At 37.5% G+C, this 23,368-nt stretch overlaps 1 protein-coding gene across 6 annotated transcripts in view; it reads right to left on the bottom strand.

The window, feature by feature from the left end:
• LOC117431292 (trinucleotide repeat-containing gene 6A protein-like) overlaps window positions 1-23,368 on the bottom strand; it is a 135,076-nt gene that overhangs the window by 37,131 nt on the left and 74,577 nt on the right. For 4 of the 6 annotated variants that reach the window (XM_058995924.1, XM_058995925.1, XM_058995926.1 and 1 more), the window contains exon 6: window positions 5,955-6,002. In XM_058995924.1, coding sequence (XP_058851907.1) covers window positions 5,955-6,002 — 48 coding nt within the window. Of the gene's footprint in view, window positions 1-5,954; window positions 6,003-6,932; window positions 7,036-7,318; window positions 7,537-23,368 lie in introns of those variants that run through there. The other 2 variants (XM_058995928.1, XM_058995927.1) reach the window with 2 other exon arrangements.

The raw sequence follows: 23,368 nt of genomic DNA, 5'->3' as shown, positions 1-23,368 counted from the left end.
GCTTGTAACCAGAAGGACTCGCTGTGTGACCCTGAGAAAGTCACTTAACCTCCTTGTGCTCCATCCTGCGGATGAGATGTTGTAAGTGACTCTGCATATAATGCACAGTTCACAGCCTACCTCTGTAAAGTACTTTGTGATGGTGGTCCACTATGAAAGGCGCTATATAAAAATAAAGGGATATATGAAAGCATTGTACAATACCCTACCATCCTTCAGTCTGGATGTCATATTACCATTTTCCAAAGATGGTGACTAAACCCAGTTGAATACCAGAGCCATTACAACTGCATGTGTAATGGATACTAAATTCATCTGCCACCCAGCAACAACTTTTTTTTAATCTTGAATAGTCATTGTAGAGCACATTATCCTCAGTCAGCTAGTTGTATGCAGCCTAAGGAACTGACAGAACTAGGCGTATGAAAACAGTTCACTACAGACTTGGGAGTCATGTGACCTTTGCTAATGTTAACTTGATATCTGTATAAGCAGTCCGTTTCTAAACGCTGCAACAGAAAGTACACATTTCAGTAAGCTGATAGCACTGTACACTTAACAAGGTACCCTGAAAGACCTACAGGTTAAGCATAGTCAAAGTTATGCTGCTTCTATTTACAGGAATTAGATCTCAGTGTTATTTCAAATTAGTTTTGTTGCCACAGCAATAACGGAAAGGGCAAGAAACACAACAGGAGCCATTGCCTTCACCCAGATGGCCCAACAAGCATAACAGCTGTTAATACAAAAATTAAGAAAATGTATGTTTTTCAATATTTTTATTTAAAAGTAAGTAGCAGGGTTCTGAAAAATATAGCATTATGAAGAGACACGCTCCAATGAAGCGTGGGCAGTGGCGATGGTGTGGTTTCAATCTCTTGCTCTCTCTCTCTTCAAATAGTTTTGACAATTGAGGCTACCCTCAATTCCAACTAGTCTACATGAAGGGATGAAAATTAAACAAACATGGTCTATGGGTTGTATAGTTTTACATAAGATTTATATTTTCGTCTTCAGTTTCATAGAATATTAATACATAAATAAATCAGATGGTTTGATAATTGTATTTAAAGGCATAGGCATGCAATATACCTATTTATTGCCACATTAACCCCCACCCCTCCTCAAAGTAGCCTTGTTTGACACATTTGGGGCTATCCCAAGAATAATTCAAAATGATTGTTAATTCAAAGTAGTCTCACTTTGACATGAAGGAATGTATTTATGTATTAATCTTACATGAAACTGAAGATGATTCGGTATGAAGAGAAATAAGCTAACTTAAAGAAAGGGACGTACTGTATTTGCTATGTTCATCCACAACTTAAACACTCAATTATACATCTTATGTAAAAAAAAAAAAAAAAAAAAAAACAAACAAACTGTAGGCCTATACAATTCTACCTAGACCATGTTTATTTAGTTTTCATACCTTCATGTAAAAACAAGACTAGTTGGAATTATTCTCCAGAGTAGCCCCAATTGTCAAATTATTTAAAAAATAAATAAAAGGTTAATGCAGTAGCCTAATATACACTGCCGACCTGTGCATTTAAATAAAAACTTTGCCCTCATTTGTACTCGAATGCCCGAGCCGATAACCTCGCTTGGATGTCAGATTATCTGTGGCCTTCAATAAACTAGCCAGCAGTTGGGTTTTTGCTTAACAATGGTTTGCTTGTTCTGCTCCAGACAGCATTATACAAACATTCAGAGCCATAGCCATTCTATGCAACATGCATTGCTTTAAACTCAATTTAGCTCAAAGCAAATCTATCAAAGTTAGGAGGTATGCTAGAAGGGTCAGTTTTTTCTGCTATAACCTAGTAAACTCACTAATACTTTGCTTAGTAAGACTGGCACTGTTAAACAAAATTGGCTGGACTGCATCTTTATACCTTTCCAGTTAAAGAACAATACTATTTTTCCATTTAAAAAAAAAAAAGAACACCCCATTATGCACTTGGTTTAATGGATTATGGAGTCATGATATGAAATACATTTATTAAAAGCAAGCGATTTTGACCCCAACTGATTTTTTTGCGACAGATCTCCGAACTGTTGCAGTTCAGGATAGTCAGAGTGAAACTAAAACACTGCTTTGATGTGTACTGAAAAGCAACGTACATTTAAAATAAAGCACCAGGTTTGAATAAAACCCCAGACTGGATCATTGCATGGCTCAAGCAATAACTTTGACCGCTCTGATCAAAACAAAGCAAACCCACACACTACAAAGTCATCAGGAACTTCAAAAGCAAGTTTTATTAGTCAATTTCCTTTTACACAAAAGACCACACCTTAACATGTTACTGGAGCTATCTGCATTTCTTTGGGTTTGGTCGTTAGATCAGAGGGACACTAAATGTAGAAAATTAAGCAGGGAGCATTACAAAGAAAGTTAGATTCAGCTGGCCTGACAGGACATAAGGAAGACTTCAGCATTACCACTGCCCTTTCTTATTACAAGTTCAGCATTCAAATCACACATTCAACTTCAGTCTGTAATGCATGTTGTACAATATTTTGTGCATTGTTGTAATAAATGTACCCACGTTTAAGCTGAATACAAAAAACAAGTCGAATATCTTTATGGAACTGCCAATAACACGGTTAAAATGATAATGACAAAGATCAATGGGAAAACAGCATGCAACTTTACACATAAAGGGGCAGTTTTATTTCAAGACAAAACTTAAGCAAAACCCAAACCTCACAGGAATCACTGTATTGGAATTTGATGCAGGAAACAGGCAACCATTTTGTTCAATAGCATCAGAGCACAATATAAAACCAGTTTGTACACGACATGAACATGTGGTATAAACACAATCGTGAATCGCATTCTACTTTAGCCCCACATACATAACCAAGTGGTTAACCAGGTGGCGTTCTCAATAAAGACAGCATCTTAAGGACAAAGCAAGGGCATCTGTTTATGACACTCGGCACTTGACACTGGTGACCATGCTAAACACTCAGCTTAACATTTATAACACTTGGGTCTGTCAAGCAAATAAAAAACCATCATGTATGTACATATAATCTATATGTATCTTCACAAAAGAATGGACAGATGTAGGTGGGTGGTCAGAAATCATTAAAAAAAAGAGTTTATTGTATATAGCACCTGACATGGTAATCCAAGGCAACACCTATGCTAAATTGAGCATGAATGTACACACACAGGTTAGGACAAAAAAAATACCAAAAAGGTAAATTCTCCATAATACAAGAAAAACTATTCAAATGAAATTAGTCAAGGTTCATAATATTGCAGAAACCGTAGTTACAGTTTATAAGTGACATAGCAAACCTGAGCGCTTTACAAACACCCAATTAACAATAGAGTATGACTAGCAACAAGTTAGTTTACAGTAAAGAATGCAAATCCTTGTGATTCACAATCACAGTGAATTTAATGGATGATTGACTTAAGATATACAATGGATGATATTGCCAAAAAAGTTACATCCAACAGTAAAGTGTTACAGTTCAGTTTGGATATGTTGGGAAGCAATATTTCTATAAGTTTGCTTCTAATAAAGATTTAAACTGCATTTGGAAGGATTCATTTTCCTGATGCATGACTAAATTTGAGAATACCTTAATTTCAGACAAGTTCACAAACACTAGTATTAAATAAGCAAGATACTTTTCCTTCACTCACTTTTGTAGTTTCCTACTTGAGTATATCACTTTCACACAGACAGCATACTTTAATCGTGTATTCTCCTTTACATTTTCAGTGTTTGAAAGACTAATCTGGAAGGGAAATGCTAAATTTGCATTTCAGCACTTTGAAAACTCAGGACTCTGCTAGCCCCGGCTATACTAAACCCAACACAATTTCTTGGTCTAGTGCCTGCTTTTTAACACCCTCAATCTAGCACACCTGTGTCGCATTATACCAGTAAATTGCATTCACTGCATCCTTTTAACTGCAGAATCATGGATATCACTTTGGCCTACTTTATAACATTGATTACAAAAATGGAAGTTAAAAGTATGTAATTTACCCAACAAATCGGACAGCTTTTTGTCTCCACCGTGAAGTCATGCAATACTACTGTACATGGAGCATTAAATTGCAAGTACCTACAACTAAACCAAGGAAATGTGATCCAGAAAGAAAGGCATTTCCTTAATTACTAACATGTGCAGTTATGGAAATGAACAAAAACAACTTGCCAAGCTCCATGCAGAATCATTCAACTGTTATTCATGAGAGGCCCACTGCATGGAGGTCAATTACTATTACAGTAAGTTATGTAGCAATGCTCTTAATCTAGCATTTATCAGCTCCATACGCCCTTTAACAGCCAAGGTATGACATTTTATTCTCAAATAAAACAATGCTTTTATTCATTCATTGGTCGCACCAAGCTCACATGTACTGCATCTTGCAGTAAGACAGCTTCATTGATTTAAAAGCACTCTGTCTGTGACTTTGTGCAATAATGTCTGCTTTTAAACTTGTGATTTCAAAAGTGATGTTGCTCTTAAAAAAAGCAGGTGTGGCGTAATGGTTTTCCAACCATTCTTCAGTTACCTTCCATGATGGACTGGCTTTGTAATGTCCATTTCCCCTAACACAGCAAACTATTCCTTTATTTATTACATTTTTGCATGAAACTCAGACAAACAGCTAAAGCACTGATAGGGGTATCTACAGAGCAATGATGGAGTGCAAAGAACAAACAGTTCAAGAAAGTATTTCATGTCATTCACACCCCATCTGTAGAGGCCAATGTTGCCTGCAAGTTTGTTACATTCAGACACGAAACAGTGTTGCAAACAACTTTTTTTTTTTGTTAAACGATTTTGCATTGTGTCATCATTACTGTGGACCTGCTGGAACATTCTAAAGTACTGTGCTAGCACAACTATGACCCTAAAAGGGAATCTCGCCACTTTTGTTTCCCAGCTATAACTGGGGGAAACTGGCATTTTCATTTGCACTGTGCTTCTAAAGCAGACAAAGAAAGAATACAGGATAATCACAGTTACAACCACAGACAGGTTCTCACAGCCATGTGACAAAACATTCTCATTAAGGAAGCCCACATGCCCATCGCTCCTTTTACCCCATTAGCAATATGCACACATGGGAATGTTCAACTACTGTACTAGCTAGACACATTTCCTCTATTTGTTTTAAAGCTTAAATTGCATCTACTATACATTGGGTTACCAGCAAGATAGAAAAACAACCCCCCTTTTTAATTTTCATGATAGATAGAGTTTGAAGATGCCATTTATAACCACCTCTTACAGCAAGTACAGCAAACTGGTTATAACTGTCAACACATTCTCTACAAAATTTAAAATGATGTTGCATCTTTTGTCTGTACTTATCACTTACCACACAGGCTGTATACAAAGACTGATTACAAAGATGTCATCTAAAAAGATACAATGCCAAGGTCTTTAATGTAACTTCTTTTTAAAAATAAAAATCCCACGCACTCAGAAGACAGGGCATTCATATTATATTTTGTTGCTTTTAAGAATATGATTGAATAAGTAAACATTAGTTTATAAAAAGCTTTTATATTAACTGCTTGGCCTATGTACCGTCAGAATAATCTTTTTGCAACCAGAACCATTTGATTTTGTAAAGCGTTTACTTGTTTGAAACCACAGATGGTGTCACTGTTCATCTATATTCAAATTTCTAACTGTATTATACTATAGAGGTCAACAATTCATACTTTTTTTGTATCACTACAATAATAAACCACTGCTCAGAATTAACACTGTACTACAATTAGGTTCCAACTGAAATAGATCTACATTTGTTTACACCAGCTGTGTCTGGTGCTCGAGTCTAAAGGTCAGGGTCGCAGAACAGGGCTGCATGGGGCAATGCTGAATTCCCAAGACAACACTCAAGGGATGTGGCACAAATTTAAAAAAAAAAAAAAAAAAACTTGTAAGATAAACATATGTACCTGTTATTCTTCTCTTCAGCTTCTTTGGTGGCTTTAGCTTCCAATTCTCTAGAAATAAACGAGAGAAATGCTTTATTTGTATTTAAAAAAAAAAAAAAAAACCTCGCAAGTGACACTCCTTGCTTAGTGTTTTTTGTATACAGCACTGAACAGCGTTTACTTCCAGGTCAAGCATTATCCAACACCGGTAAGCGTTAATGAAATAGATGCTGGCGTCTATAGACTGTACAGTTTAGAAAAAAATAATTGTATTTATTCCCAAACATGTCATATTACATTCGATTAACAAGGGAGAAAACACACTAACACAAAACGAGAAGCTTCATCTCAACTACCGACCGTCCAAATAAATCAACTGTTGGTACTAATAGTAGCGCTTCAAGTAAGCTTTATTTCGGATTACCGCTTGCCTTTTCTGCCTTTAATAAAATCGACCTTCTTCGATCGTATCCTACATCAGTTTAAATCTCAATGCGTCTATCCTAGGGATGGCTAATTTAGCAAATACTACTAGTTCTCATCGTGCAAGAAAAAAAAAACCAAAAAAAACACAGCATTCACTTACTAGCTTATATTATGAAACGGGCATTCGTTCCCAGTCCAATTAAATGGAACACAACATAAAATAAATCACTCTTATAAAAACTTCAGGATTTTAAAACAAGAAACTTAGTAAGACAAAAATGGCGTGCAATCCAAAACGCACCATCGTATCTAAACGGTCAAACTAACAAGTAGCTTACTTGTGAATATAACTGCAAATATTCTCTCTTTAAAAGCATATTTTAAAGCACCTTGAAAAAATCGATAAAAAACAGCAGTTTCCATTGCATACAGAGTTAATCATTTGTCGTACAACACTGACTCGTTAAATTTTAGAGAAAAAGATGTACAGGCAAAACAAGTCATTACAAAAAAAACAACTACATTTACTAAGCACATAACTTAATAATTTAAACAGCGATTTTGCACCCTCACCAATTTCAATACTAGAGCTTGTTTGTTTTCTTATGTCGAGGCCCACATCGACTGTTCAGTTTGTTACACACCAGCCACGCCAGGTAACCTGGACACATCAACCCTATTTGGACAGAAACTATTGAAATACAACACATAACAATCGATACGGTAGTCTGTTACAAAGTACACTTCAGCTGCACGTCAAAGGCATTTCCAAGAAATCCCAAAGACGACGATAACAACTCCAAGTCGAGTTTCAAAGTCCCCATATTATTGATGCATAAGCAGACCCCCTTTTTAATGCTGCAACTTATCCAGACATCACAAAAACAACGTATTTTATGTTACTCTACAAATGCCGCTATATATTTTTTAAAATTTCTGAGACAAAGGGATGCACTTACCTCATGAATATAAAGTGCAACAGAGCGAAATTGAAAGCAGATTAAATAAGGCTACAGGAATTCAATACGTTTGCAGCATTGAGGACAGAAACAGTTGACCTGCACAGCCGCCATTTTCTTCACTCACTAACGTCCCCTCCTCCTCTTTCCCACAGGAAGAGAATACAATCTGCTCATCGACCACTTCCTCTCACCAGCACTAAAACCAAAAATGGGTGCTCCACCAGCGGTTATAAAGTACTAACAGTATTCTCAATTGAGCAGTTACAAGATAAGCCAATGTAAAACCAAAACATAAAAAGGCCGGATTTTCTTACATCACGAAGACTTTAAAAAAAAAATAGAAATTATCACACAGTGAATGTATAATAATTAATTTGCTGCCAGGACTACAAAGTATTATACAATTACTGTATTAGTAAAAGTATTGTAAATTTAACTTTGAAAAATAAAATAAAATGCAGATACAGGCACTTTTTTGTGCCTGCTTATTTTGACTGTCAGAAAGTTAACAGGACCATTCCACAGTTCTTGTATGAGAAGTGCAACAATCAAATTATGGGCTGGGTTAAGCAACACCTCCACTCAAAATTGGCCCAGCACACGTTTGGACAGCACACAGATATATGTATTCCGAGGTTATTTTTCCACATGACACAAAAGTTAACACCTTCTCCAGACAAACATCACTGCCCTGTCCCTTACAACTAATTTAGAATTTTGTGGTAAAACCACCATGATAACAAAAAATAAATACAAAAAATAACAAAAGAGGCCCAATCTTTTAATCCACCTTGATGAAAGGTCAACATGATGTGATGCATTTTCCTATCATAATTCATGCCAGGGAAGGGCCAGAAATCAGAATGAAGCTGAAGACTGATCAAACCTGTATTTTACACTTAAACTATTGTGAATTATGTAGCCTCTTTCATAACTAACAACGGTACACACATACATGATAACAGTCCCTATATGACAGGGACAGTCCCAATTTCCTAGCAGATGTCCTGCGTCCAGATGCATATGCATTCCGATACTTATCCTTTGAAATTCTACGCAGCTACTCTTGGGCGTTCACTCTCGCACCTTACAGGTTTTTTTTGGTTTGTTTTTTTTTCTCTCTTTAGCGGCTGCTGACCCTCATGCACCACCCCCCCCCCCCCCCCCCTCGAACAGTTTCCAAATGTTGGCAAGTTTAGCTAACTAAATCCTGTTTACATTCACAGTTACAACAGCATGTGGTCTTAATCAACCTTTTAATATGAACCTCAGTCCTCTACACAGGCATAAGCTATTTTTACATCATGTTACACGTAAAGTATTAACATAAGTAATTATTTATTACATTATTACATTACAGAAGTAATAATAAATAATCCAAAAAGTGAATACAGTAAAATGCAAGTCTTTCATTCACGGTGGCATTGTGTATGTATGATCAGGAATGACTCAGCCTTTAAAATCAAGGACGCTCACTAAGTACAAAGACGCGGGTCTTCTGAATAGACAAGCGCACAACATTTAAATCAATGAGGGGGATTTCGTATATATGTAAATACACACCAAATATGAAGGTACATTAAATATGACTTTTTATACACACAGTATAAGGCTTGAGTGGTATATGTAGCCTGCTACTAGAAATGCTGAACGTGTATGAATTCAAACAGGTTAAGGGAAAACGGATACTAACTGAAAATATTCCTATCAACCAGACATTCTGTTAACCTTTATGATAATCTATAATTTCCCACAAAGCCAGACCAGTTTAGAACAATTCGGGTTTAATTAGCAACCATGCCCAACTCAAAGACTTCATATACCTGCACAGCAAGGACACACTGGAGTTGTGCAGTGGGTGAAACGTCAAGGGGAACTGATGAGACACTTGAAATACAGCTAAAACAATGTGTGGATGACACGAAAGGAACAAGAGCTGATTGCACCACTTTAAGAGTTAAATGGTTATAAATTGTGAAATAAGTGGTGTCTATTTAAATATTGCGAGTTTAAGGTTTTTCTTTTTTCTTTGCATTGACCAAAACATTTCAAACATTCTCAGCTTGGTTGCCATAACACAGGGTTGTGGTAAACTGTGGAGGTATTGTGGACAGCCTGGCACTTGTGTTTAAACTACTGGTCTAGGGAGAGTGGAATTTCCATTAAAGTGCTGCCAAGCTGGCACCTTTCAAGACCGCTATATTCATTACAAGAAAAAAAGGAGAAAACTAAATAAAAGACATAGATGAGAACCATGGAATTGGTGGAAGAAATCCCTATTTTCTGATTCAAAATGAAAGCTGTTATCCGCTGTAGATCTAGAACAATTCTGTTTAAAAAAAAAAAAAAAAATAGTCTAAGTAGTCTGATTTAGGAAATTACATTTCAAAATGTATTCCCTCAACAATTGCAATCAGGCCCCTCTCAAGTGTGGCAGTGTTATATGATATGCTATCACAGTGTAGTGTATGTATCAGTGCTAGGTGAGCTGCAGGATAAGTGAGAAACAAAGGGTCCTCAGTGGCAGGCGCTCACACTTGGCTATCTCAGTAAGTGTGATCTCACTTGGCTGCTCAGCCATGGATGGCTTTCTCCTGTGGCAGGGAGGACAGAGAGAGTCTGTTAGACCTAAATGAATATCAACTACGCTGTCGGACCAAAAGAAAATTGACTGCATGTGAACCAAACATAATGGAACTTGAAAAAGCTAATAGTGTGGTCCAGTGGTTAACGAAACGGGCTTGTAACCAGAAGGTCCCCGGTTCAAATCCCACCTCAGCCACTGACTCATTGTATGACCCTGAGCAAGTCACTTCACCTCCTTGTGCTCCGTCTTTCGGGTGAGACGTAATTGTAAGTGACTCTGCAGCTGATGCATAGTTCACACACCCTAGTCTCTGTAAGTCGCCTTGGATAAAGGCGTCTGCTAAATAAACAAATAATAATAATAATAATAGTGCAATCAGCTCAGTCATGTCAAGGAAACTGGCAAGGGGAAACACTTACCTAGTGAACACCCATACAGTAACGTAATTTACATGACACTTTGAATGGCCCTGGTAAGAAATCGGTTATTTGAACTGCAAAACTAAAAAAAATAAAACAAACAAAAAAAATTATTAATATTGCATGCCACAGGAACTCAAAGCTTGATAATCACAACACTGTGAAGTCTTTTTTTTTAATTTATTTTAAAAAAGGTACAACTGTATATTGTATGTAAACAGCCCTGCTGGTCTCCCAGGTAACAGCCCTGCTGGTCTCCCAGGTAATTGAGTGTTACAGTGGGAAGCAAGCCAAGCACATAACTCTGCTATCGCCCACCTGATATGAGTAAATGAGAGCATTAGATATTTTTGTACTTTAATAAGCAGATTAAAATCTTTCCGGCCACAACATATCTAGAGCTAGATGAGTAAATGCTATTTTTTATTACTGATTGTTTAGACTCCTGGCACTGCAAGGGAAAGCAGATCCTGAGATCATGTGACACATCCTATAATTTGTATTGAAAGACTAGCCTAGGCACTGTTTGTTATTTGCATGACAGTGAAAGGCAATTGAGCTCCAGGTTTGCCATCTTTACAAGAACCTCTAGGGAGAGTGAAAGGGGAGGGAGACAAAGTAACAAGCCATGTGAACATCCTCTACAAGCTTCCTCTTGTCTGAGTAAACCCCAGCCAACTGTAATCTGAGCTGTAGGGGGGCAAGAGTAAAGCCACCAAACCAACAGAGAGTGAACTATTAACACAATAAAAATAAGCCTGTTTATTTAAAGGTGTAGCTAGCATGTTAGATTTATTTAGAAGAGATCGCATTAGAGCACAACCTACCCATAAACCATTGTACTGCCCAAACTATTGTAACAATATTTGTGTATGTTTATATGGGAACCTTTTGATCAAGTAAAACACTGCTTACACTGTATGTATCACTAAAACCCAAATATCATTCAATGAAGTGTTGTTTCATATCGGGGGGAACCAACCTGCAAAAAGTCCAAAAGCTGTAAATATTGTGCAGATCATTGTCTGGAATTTGCCTACAATTAAGTTCTATGCTGAAAAAGGAAACAAAGGATTTACACAACAATTTAACTACCCCAGAATTGTGTTAACCTTTTGAAGACAAACAATAATTTCTGCCCCAGTTAGCAGGCACTGTTGTAATAAATCGTCCCATTGTGCTCAACACAACACTTATTTCTTCTTACAGTGTGAACCTCACACCAGCAGCTCTGTGATTACAGGGTCTTATGTCAAATGTGCTGTTTATTCAACCAACACTGTTGCAGGTTTAACAGTACGTTTCTGCCAGGGAGAAAAACAAAAGCCTGCTCTGATTACGTTGTAAATCTATCACTTACTCACTTGCTAAGCAGCTGTCTTTTAGTGAAGCCCATATTTAACCCTTAACCTGTTTGTCTATATAGATTAAAAACTCTACAGAGCTTGCATAGGTATGTATTGGAGTATGCATATAGTAAATGCACACACAGTACAATACATTAGAAATGGCTTGTTCCCATCTTTTATTTTGATCCAGATTACTGTTATCTCGTTTGATGCACAGTAAGTCTGTCGTTAAGAGGGCAACTTATCAGCCGATCCTATAAATAGCTGAAGTGCAAAGGAGTTCAAAGAACACTGGCAGCTTGGACTACTGCAGTAATTGCATGTGAACAATTATTGTGTTGTGTGCTTCTCTCAGAGGAACCCTCTTACATCACCCACAGGCAGCAACAGCGGTGGCTTTTAGATATCAGCAATTTTGATCTGTGCAGCTGAAATCTATTTACATGCGCACACACAGCGCTACGTGCACTATCAAAACAAATAGCTGACACGTTTTCTATCTATCCAGCACAGGAAGCAGATCTGTTCTGACTGAACATGCTGTAGTGCTGCCTCCCCTGCTTCTGTTAAGCTGCCTTCTACAGGGCTACACAATGCAACAGCGGGTTTATGTGTTTTTCAGAGATGCATTCATTCAATATTCAAAATGTTCATTCTTAAAGGCATTGATTCTAAAACATTTTCAAACTGAATTCATAACTCTAAGTCCAATAAAGTATTAAACTGACTAATTAAGTGTATCGTAGTTAAAGCTGTTGCACCACTCAGTTGTTAAGTGAAGAGTACTGGGTCTGAAATATGGGATTATAAAAAGTGGAGCAGCTAACGCAAACCAGGATGGATTTTATACAATGCAGCTGTCTCTAACACTACAGATTAAAGGGTGTGATAATGTAGATAATTTTCTTGCGGTTTCTTTCTATCAAGGCTACCCTATATACTAGTCTGACAGGGGAGACCCACAGTTTTGTGAGGCATGGTGACATTCTCTGTAATTTGTGCATGGGACTTGTCCCCACCCTGCTTACTTTAAAAGTGCACCAGAATATTATCGATTTAGCAAGGCACTTCCACTCCAAGCACATGCAGAATACTTTATACTTTATATGTATGAGAGTCTGTGTGAGCCAGGGAATATGGTGGTACACTTCTTGCTTGCTGGCCAGAAAGCTGCATGTCTAAATCCAGCTAATATCAGGGTTCGTTCTTTCTTTATATACATTGCAGGGATGGAAATAAGACTCCCGTTGTATAGCAGTTTGACACATCTGAGCTGGTTATCTATACACAGTGGCTAATCAAGTTTGTAGTAAAACCTGGAATGGTTGTAAATGCTATGCAATAGAGTCTTATTTCCATCCCTGCATTGTATACCGCATTGACCTAAATGCAATTAGATGCAGCATAGGTTTAAAATCATAACCATAGTTCAATAACAGGGAAACAATGCTGTATTTTATTTACTGAATCTCTCCCTTAGTGTCCTATCCATCAACCTTCAGCTTCCAAGGTATTTGCAATACAGCACATAATACTGCACGTGATTACTGAGCTACAGTAATGAAGAAGGGCACTTTAAGAACCTTGCTATCATGTCGTTTTCCACCAGCATGCGGTGCTGCATTGTACCAGATGTAAAGAAACACTTAAAGGGTTGCAAATACAGAGTATTCCACTTTAATATTTCGCACTGTGCCAGGCATTTCAGTTTGAATCTGCTGAGTTAATTTTCCCAGTAAAATGCACCATTACCTTGAAGTCACAAGTACTTCCAATAAATACAGTACATAATGGAATTTTATGGGGTATGCATTAACTACTGTACAAAAACGTGGTCTTACAATAAAAACATCCCTTTCCTTATTTTTCACCTGAAAAAAAAAACAAATGTCTTTTTCGCAGCCTTAATATTAGTCAGAGAAGTTGCTAATCTCGATGTAGTTAGCTACAGCGCTCACCGAGTCTCCTCCCATATTACTAGGCTGTTAGTTTCTTTGTTTTCTGTAAATCTTCCTTTCTCTGTCTCTTGTTCTCTCCTTTTCCAAGTCGACAGATACAATTAAAATGCAAAATAATAAAATATATATTTAAAAACTGTACCTGCACTAATGCAAATAAAGAACAATAATATTGTATTCCTTATTGTGATGAGGATGACGTATGTGGTGACGTCAGACCAGGAAGTAATTGCAGCACAACACAGCAGACTGGAGTTTAATTTGAGACGCTACAGCGCTCAGCTTTTTATTAACATAAACAAATAAAAGATTTAAAACAAAAACACAAAAGAAAAGGGCATGTTGGCCAAACAGACAGACAACAAACAAACAACAACAAGTATTGTGCTTTAACCAGCACGCTTAGCAATTGTTATATTTTTTTCTCGTTTACCTCGCCCTACTCCTGTTCACTACTCCCTGAACACTCTCATCCTCACGTGGCCAACTAGCTATCAATTATTGTATTATTCTCGGTCACCTTTTGCACGAGTTTACTATGGATACGTGACTGTCAGCTAAGCATATACTTAGTAGCTGATCAGTCACATATTCCCACAAGGTATTTAAAATATAAACACACAATGGCAGCGGCATCTCGCTCGTCCGGCCAAACAATACAGTAGACAAAATAGGGCTTTTAAACGTCATATAATACAAATCAAAACAATAAAGGGGCGGGCACCCTGCCACACTTATTGATCGCATTGCTATATATATATATATATATATATATACACACACTACTTTATAAAATTCGCTTGGCAGATAGGTACATTGGTAGGTTAGGTTGAGAGGGTCTAACGGCACAGAGAAATCCTAAGGATCAAGAATCCAGTTGCTTATTCACCAGTCACAAACACACATTGCAAGTGATAGGATTCAAGCATTATTATTATTATTATTATTATTATTATTATTATTATTATTATTTAAAACTCAGACATATTGGTCACGTGTTTCTGGCAATTCCCAGTCAGGCTACAATTAGCTGTCCCAGCATTTCTATGATCCATTCTCTAGCTACCACATGCAGTATATTCGAGACGCTGGGAACCAACGAAGTACAAGAAGCTTGATAACATGCAAAATGAAGTTGTGCAGCAAAATTGCTATGCGTAGTCTTTATGCATTACATTTAAATATCATGCTTAAGTCATATTTTTTCAATGCGTTAAGCACCCAGTACACAGCTTATCTGGAACGCTGCCTTCAACATTATTATTATTATTATTATTATTATTATTATTATTATTATTATTATTTTAAACACACAATTCAGTAATGGACTTAAAGTTGTACACGTTGCAACCACTTCTATTATAATCTTGTTTTCAAAAGACTTATTATAATTACACTTTAACGTATAAACGGCTGTTTTGAGAAATGCTTTTTTTTTTTTACAGACTCAATTAAATAGCAAATCACAAGTGTAATTTAAAGCAGTTCAGAAACTGGTGCTCTTTTGAAAAAAAAAAAAGAGGAATGAATTGTGTTAACATACTTAGCAGGTGAGTAACAGCTTTGCTTGACAAGTACCTTTGTCTCTGTGAAATACATTCAAGGGTTAGCACAGCCAATAAGTACTGCTGGAGGAAGACTTGCAGGATGCCCCATGAGTTATAAGAACAAGCCAAACCAGGTGAAATTCAGGGATGGGGGGCTGCATGCCTCCATTCCACCATATCTTGTCATATCTCAGAAGCGAAGCATAATTGGGTAAAATAAAAACCTACAGAATATTATAGCTCTCTATATACAGGTAATAACTACATGACATTTTCAATACATTTTGAAATAAAATGTATTTCAAATAACATTCACTGATTTCTTTTATAAAGAAAACAAAGCATCTACTGTATATAGTATGTGGCAATTTTTTTTTTTCTTTCTGTGAACTGTGTAACACGCTGCTCACCTGTGTAGCATTCACTGTTTTTCAAGTACAATCTCACAAAGTGATAGTAAATAACTACACTTTTCTAGTTTGCAACCACATCAGACAGAGCCTATTTCTCTCGCTCGGTTGTTGATAGCTTTTCACCTCAGACGCTAAGGTCTTGTCTGTCATCTGGGTTTCAAAAGGAAGATAATGCAGAGCGCGAGGGTTCCCTTCAAAACAAAAGTCCCATGCTCTGGCTGCTTTAAACCTGCCACACGACACCAGGAACCCTTTGCAGAGAGAGCCTGTGAATCTAGAGTAAACACTATTAGTGCAATGCTACATGACAGCATTAAAGGCAATACATGGTTTCATATAAAATGTATTTAAATGGCATGGTTTACAGTAGGTGTACTAATGAATGGAAGGCTTGTAATTATTATTATTTTTCTTATAACATTTACTAACACTGACAAGATTTGGAACACATCATTGATACTCTTCAAAATAATCCCCGCTGCAACTATTGCCTTTTCCTGTAACTAAAATTGTTGGGAATTTTCTACAATGACAGTAAATGTATATTAAATAAATAGTACTACAAATTAACTCATTAATACCTCAAATCAATTTACACCACTAATGTGTCAGGTAGTTATGGATTATCGTTCATTCTTGATGCTACAGTGCAAGCATGCCTCTGTCATGAGACCATAACAATGACATAAAATCTGAAAGGAAACTAAAATATTGCAAGAAAAGTAAACCAATAACCCTGCACTGCCGAACACATAACTATATGTATACTGTATTGGTAATCCAGCAGTTTTGGCATTCCTACTGATTAGGAATACTATAATATTTTACACTAATCAAACAGACATACCCCTGGCTGTGTTGTGGTATTTAAAAGACTAATGTGTGCTACTCTGTGAGAAACATTGTCAATTGTGTTCCAATGGCTGTCACTTAAGTGCAACTAGGATCAGCTCAGATTTAAATACATGCGTTCAGTGGCAAAAATAATTTTAGCTTTTAACACAGTGTATAAATTAAAATGTGAAATTACAGGAAAACCTGGCTTATTATTTCTATATGAGTTTGATAAGCAGTTACCAAATTATGGGATTTAAAGAAAATCCGAGGACACAATACAGAATCCCACTTCAGTCTGCCTTGAAACCAAACCACTGTTTCTTGGCTGCTTAAACCTCAACCAGGGAAATGGGAGCAATGTTTACAGCGACGGGTGTTACAACAATCCCACTGCACGTTTAAAGCACTCAGTTTGATTTCCTTGGATTTTAATTTCTTGTTTTTATACACTGGCAGAATGTGATTTCGACAGTTTCTCTTTTATTTTTTTAAAACAAGCACCACCACCCTGGGGAATAAAATGGAATAAGAGGGATATAGTGCATTTGTAAAAAATAATAATAATAATAAAAAAAAAGTTCCTAGATGAAAAGGGCAAGCTTTTATTTCAAACAGCTTTTGAATGAGAGCCAGGGTGAGAGCAGAAATCACGTGGTGCGAACTACATGATTTCACAGACCACGGTAACAAAGAGCTAGAAGAATTCACCTCCTTGCCTGCAGGCTTCAATTCCAATTCCAGTATTATTACAGTGAGACCTGGTGTTCATAGCTACAGAACAGACATTGGGGTTATTAAATGAGAATTCAATGCTGCCCTTTAAATCAGAAAAAGAACTACGGGAGAAAAAAGAGAGCGAAAGAGCTGGATGCCGTTTTTTTTTAAAGCCTCCCTCCTCTCTCTTCCACCCCCCCCTCTCCCCGCCTTTCTGGCCCCCGCTCTCCATACATTCTCATTTTTCCTTTTTCTCTCGCTCGCTCTCACTCTCTCTCTGGCAGGGTTTAGATAGGGGAAGTCTGCCAACTGTGAAATGGAGTTGCTGAGCCTGAATTGCACTTGGCATCCAACCAATTACCTGTTCTGCACGTCTCCCTGGGCCCCTAAGTGGTGCAATGCAACAGATTTATTTTCAGACTCCATTTATTTATCAAGACTGTATTTTGTTGGGAATTTATCATTTTTCCGCAGCCCTGATTCTTGTCATTTAGACATTTTTAATACCTTCTCCTCCCCCCTTTAAGGGATTAAAAACCATTTTTTACAGAAACTAATGGAAATGCATATACAGTACACACAGCTACACAGACTCACAAGCACACAGACATTGGCATTTGCATACTGTGCATGGAAACACAGACACAGATGTGTACACACAATTATTGTATGTAAACATCCACAACTATCAGTCTTAGGGAATTTTACTGTGATGTTGTTTTAAGAACAGTAGTAGATACAATGCTGTAAACAGGCAACTACATGCATGCACATACTGTACGGTAACAAATGCACACATGCATTTTATTGCCCTTGTAAATCTGATCTCTTAGTCATTTATCCAGTGAGTGGAATTGTATGTTATATTAATAAATAAAAAACGACAGTAACATAATTTCCGTAACAACATACTGGATGATATGTAAAGAATGTGTGTCAACAGTGGGTACTGTATGTACAATGAGCAATGCATCCACTCCACTTCCACCCGTAGACAGCACTCATTTAGACGCTGAGTAGCAGCAAAGTATAGTTTATATTTATAAGATGATTCTTTGCTCTAGTCATCACAGATCATCCCATTCATTTTTTAAATTTTATACAGCTGGCTTTCAAGTTAATAAGAACCTGGCATTGATTCCTCAGCCCCAGCTGAACATTTCGATCTCTCGTAAAGGGATGACAGCTCCGGAGGACAGAACATGCATTCCCTGTGCAGCCAGCCTGCAGCCGGGTGTGGTAGGTCTCAGTGATTGGAATGTATCCATTTCCACCCTTTAGGGTGTTACTCATTTTTATTTGAAATCTTGTAATTGCAGTTTTATTATCACCACTATTTTTTATTAAAAAATAAATAAATAAATATGGCCAATACGGTACCGACACAGTGAAAACACAACATCCCCTTTTAAAAATAAATATTATTGTAGAATATGTCCAAATTGAGCTCAGTAATTGGTCTGGAAGATGTCCATTTGCAAAACTTTGCAGCTATATGGTATACTTGTCATAGAATGCAGCACTACAAGCACACTCCCATGTCTTATATACATAAACCCTAAATCTGCATGCTCATCACCACTGCATGTGCTGCTGTCTGCCACGACTGCCTACTTGTAAACCTGAAACAAAACAATCTGTGATAATGTTTTTGGTTTGTTTTATTTATAAATCACCCTATAAGCAGTAGCTGGGTTTAAAAACCAATGGGTTTCAGATAATATTAGAGGCTCACTTTTACTATCCAAACAGCCCAGGTTAATTTCTGATGTAAAGCACACTTTGCGGCATTAAAAGCCAGAAAGTCTATTACAGTCTCTTAGAACTGTGTGCAGTAAGAAGAGTGTCTTTTACAGGGTTTCATGTCCAGCCTTGTGTTCTTTGTCCTGGATTTCAAAACAAAAGAGCTGTAGGACAGCTGGTATACATGAAAAATATTCCTTGAGCCCCGTACATTTTATTTAATTAGCCAGAGTTCCCAGATTCCAGACACTAACTAAAGTCAGTCAGTTTAGCCAAGAACGTAAATAAGTGAGAGCGAGTAGGGCCAATGTGCTATACAAAGAGTCGACTGCCTTGGCTTTCTATGAGGATTTGTTTGAATTACTGGGATTTGTGAAGCCCACCTATGCCTTGGCTCAGAGGAAAGGTACTCTATTAACAATGTGCAATATTTATCACACATGATCAATGCCTAGGACTGCAATGCATTTTATAATTAAACATTGATGAACACACAGTAATATCCCTGAGGATTTGGCAATGCCATATAGTGCCTTGTGTTTCAGTACCTCTGATACCTACAATAGCCATACAAGGCAGGGATGGGGGGCTGCATGCCTTTCAGAGCTTCTTGCCCCAATGCATAATTGCACCACCTTCTGCTCATGGGGATAAACACCTGTTAATGTTACACATAATTTAAATGCTTCTGCTTTCACCAATTGTGTTTCTTGTTATTTAATAGTTAATATTTGCCTTAGAAAATGTTGCATTGTAAAAAAAAATAAGTTTTAACAGAATCTTCTTGATTTAAAAAAACAAACAAATCATAGTTAATGAGTTGCTTATTTTCTAAATCAGCCAAAAGGGGCACAGCTGGAGTTGTGATTCGAGTCCAGGCTATCCTACTGCCGACCGTTCCCAGGGGGCGGCGCACAACTGGCTGAGTGCCGCCCGGGTGGGGAGGGCTTAGGTCGGCCAGGGTGTCCTTAGCTCACCGCGCACCAGCGACCCCTGTAGACTGTCCGGGCACCTGTAGGTCTGCCTGTAAGTTGCCCAGAGCTATGTGGTCCTCTGACGCTGTAGCATGGCGGGCCTGCAGAGTGAATAGAAGCGGGCAGCTGACAGCACATGTTTCAGCGCGGGGGTGGCAGCGGTGAACCGGGTTGAAATAAAAAATACAAAAATAAAATAATTGGGCTTTCCAAATTGGGGAGAAAACGAGAAAAAAGAATTGCCGATTCCAAATTTATATATATAAAAAAAAACATTATATAATTTCAAAATAAATAAATGAATACCTTCATATACTAACATGATTTCATTAAGCATCTGGTTTAAGAATTAAAGGGGAATTTAATAGAACATTTCCACAATTTCTACTCCAGAATTTACAGCAGGGGATTTAATTGGTATTTGTGGCTCAATTAGGATTTGAATTAAATAAAATAAAGTCTGGGGCCGATTCATAAATGAGCTTGTTTCTTGAAAAATATATATATCACCATCTTAAATCTTTGTGAGATTTTTTTTTTTTCGTTCACAGATTATGCTTTCTGTGGCAGTATAGCTGTAGTCTCAGTTGGGTGGATAATACATCTTGAATAATCAAAAATGAAAGAAACAGAGACCACTCGCCGCAGCCTATTATAAATGTCATGCTTCTTTCTCCCTGACTGCAGCGCGCAATATCAGGCAAAGACAAAAGGAAGAAGAAAAAAAAAAGCTATAAAAATACCAAGTTAGTTAAACTAATTTCATCTCAGTAGTCCATACAAGGACATTTTCTACAGGTCAAATAAGGGTTTTCAAAGTACTGTAGCTATAATTCAGTCTGAACAGAACTCCTTTCAAATATCAAATAAGAAGATAGTAAACATTTGCAATTCAAGTAAATTATGGATAAAATGTTTATCATTTTTATAGAATTACCACTCTGCTCTATTGGTCTGCCTTAGAACCTGACAGATAGACAATGGAACTGCATGTGGAATTCTTGAGTCATGCAAATTACACAGTAAATGAACACAATGTACAAGCAATCATTTAAAACAGTTACCAGTTTATCTAAAGGCTTCAACACTTCAGAATAAGTAGCATAGATTCCCATTTAATTATGAGTGAATGAATTTCAATTAAAGAATCATCACTACATTACATATTCCAGACAAATTCATATGAAATTATTCTCATTCAAGCAAACAGTCACTCATTGTAAAGTGTCAACACTAATATCTTACATTGGCAATTCTTTCTACGGGATTAACGTAAAACTGCCTTACTCTCAAGCACTCTGTTAAAACACAAATGTAAAAACAAGGCTACTATGTATATCTCCTGTTTTTATGAGGCTTATGTATGTATGCAGGTATACGGTATATAGTTAGCTTTTTAACATACTGTTTCAATAGCATAGTATACTACAGTAAACACACTTAAATGCTGTTTAGTAAAGGGTGATAATGGATTCATGCCAGACCATAAGAACAGTTTACATAGTAAATGTGCAATGTTTTATAATATACACATATTAGTAAGGGTAATTATAGTATACCATTTTTTCACAGGTCTTTGTGGAGAATGCTCCAATGTAGTTTTTTAATCCTAATGTGGCCTGTATTTGGCAGTAGTTGATTTAGGATTCCTCTGTATTAAAGACAGGAGAATAAAGTAATATCTTGATACGATCTTGTATATGGAGATTAACGACTGGGTGAAATCCCACCCATTTAAAGTCCTAAATTATTTAAATCAATGCCACCGGATATCCATCACCTGGCGCTCAGGGGAGGTATCCAGCGTGGTGACAGGACACCAATATTACACCATCTCAGCTGAGCCGAATAGAGCGCTGGCTTAGTCTCTGTCTTAATGTTGCTCATGTTGTAAAGTGATCAATCTCACCTGACCTTGTCCCTAAACACAACTGGGGTACACAGGCTTAAATACATCTGATTCTCAACCCGCGGCCTGTGGAGAAACCCCCCCTTCAAAGTTAGAACCTCCCTCTGACAACCATCTCTGGTGCTGTGATTAACTTCGTTTTTCCAGTAACTTTGAACTGTTAGTGCATACAACCAAAGTATCAGTATCATCTCGGATACAATTGGAGAACACAGCCCACATGACAATTGTGTAGTGTAGAGAAAAGGTAGAGCCTAGTATAGCAGATCTAAACAGACAGACCGACTGAAAGTATTTCCAGATTCAAAAGGTCATGCAGTCTGCTTATTCTACGGGTACAGAGTTCATTTTGTTGGAGGTTTTGTGTAGTGCATTTATTTGGGGCTCAGTTATTTTTAACAAATGCATACCATATAAAGTTCTATGCGTAGTGCTTTGGCTAAAAACTTTATTCTCCTGTTCAAAGAAAAGCAAATCTAATTTCAATGGTGTCAACTTGTTACCCTATTTGCATGTGATAATTGGAAAGTGGCACAGTTCTGAAGTTTTTTTTAAGTTTGGGGAGTTAAGCTTGACAAGGAGTCAGTCAGCGTTTTCTCTGTGTGTCTGACACCTGGCAGTGCCATCTGTCTCCGAGATTGCAGCTTCAATCCCAGTCCACACAGACAACGAAACCAGGTAACAACAGAGCTTCACAGCTGCTAGACACTCATGTCACTCAGTCAGGTAGAAGCAAACACAAACACACACACACACACACACACACACACACACACACTCTGTCCTGTTCACTTAAGGGGGGGGATTATACAGGGGAAGATCAGGAAAGTGAATCTGCTGGGGCCTGGGTTCTAAGCAGAAGAGATGCATTGTGTTTTTATAATGTATCTGTGCAAGAGATAATCAAGTAAGGTTTATGATAGTTCTGAAATGCTATGGAAAATGGAACACAGATTAGTGGTTTCTTGTTGGTTATCCAGAACAGCATCGTAAAGCTCAAATATTTAATTCTCAAGTTGAAAAGCCACACAACTACCAGCTACGACTATTTTGAAACAGTGTCGGAATTACCAATTTTAAATATTCCCACCACAACCCATCGGGATAATTTTTTGAGTGAGAGAGATTCGGCCATCTTCACTGAGTACTGAAGAGTGCCAGCGTGTTGTCATTGGTGTCAAAATGAACTCATAAGGTATGCTACTGCCAATTTGAAATGTTCAGACCACAACCCCCCCCCCCCCCCCCAAACAATCTGCAGTAAAACAAGTTGTTAATCCTAGGATATTCAATTATTTACTGAATCTGTAGCCATTATTTTAAAGAGATTGCAACCACTACCGCTAGTGAAAACATCCACACAATTAGGGAGACGTTGATATAATATGCCAGCGTGTTTAGAAATCTAAACAAGATACAAAAAAAGCCTTAAAATCCACAGCTGGAGCAGGCTTTGTTCTCCTTGTTAAGTGAAACGGAAGTTGGTTGAAGGTGGAAAGGCTTGGGTGTTGAAAGCGAGAGAGAGAGAGAGAGAGAGAGAGAGAGAGAGAGAGAGAGCGAGAGAGAGAGAGAGAGAGACCAGCGTAGTCCCTGGAGT

Source organism: Acipenser ruthenus, chromosome 22 (genome assembly GCF_902713425.1).
Source record: "Acipenser ruthenus chromosome 22, fAciRut3.2 maternal haplotype, whole genome shotgun sequence".
NCBI classification, from domain to species: Eukaryota; Metazoa; Chordata; class Actinopteri; order Acipenseriformes; family Acipenseridae; genus Acipenser; species Acipenser ruthenus.
The sequence above is the reverse complement of the archived record's forward strand: the minus strand, read 5'-3'. Positions and strand labels throughout refer to the sequence as shown.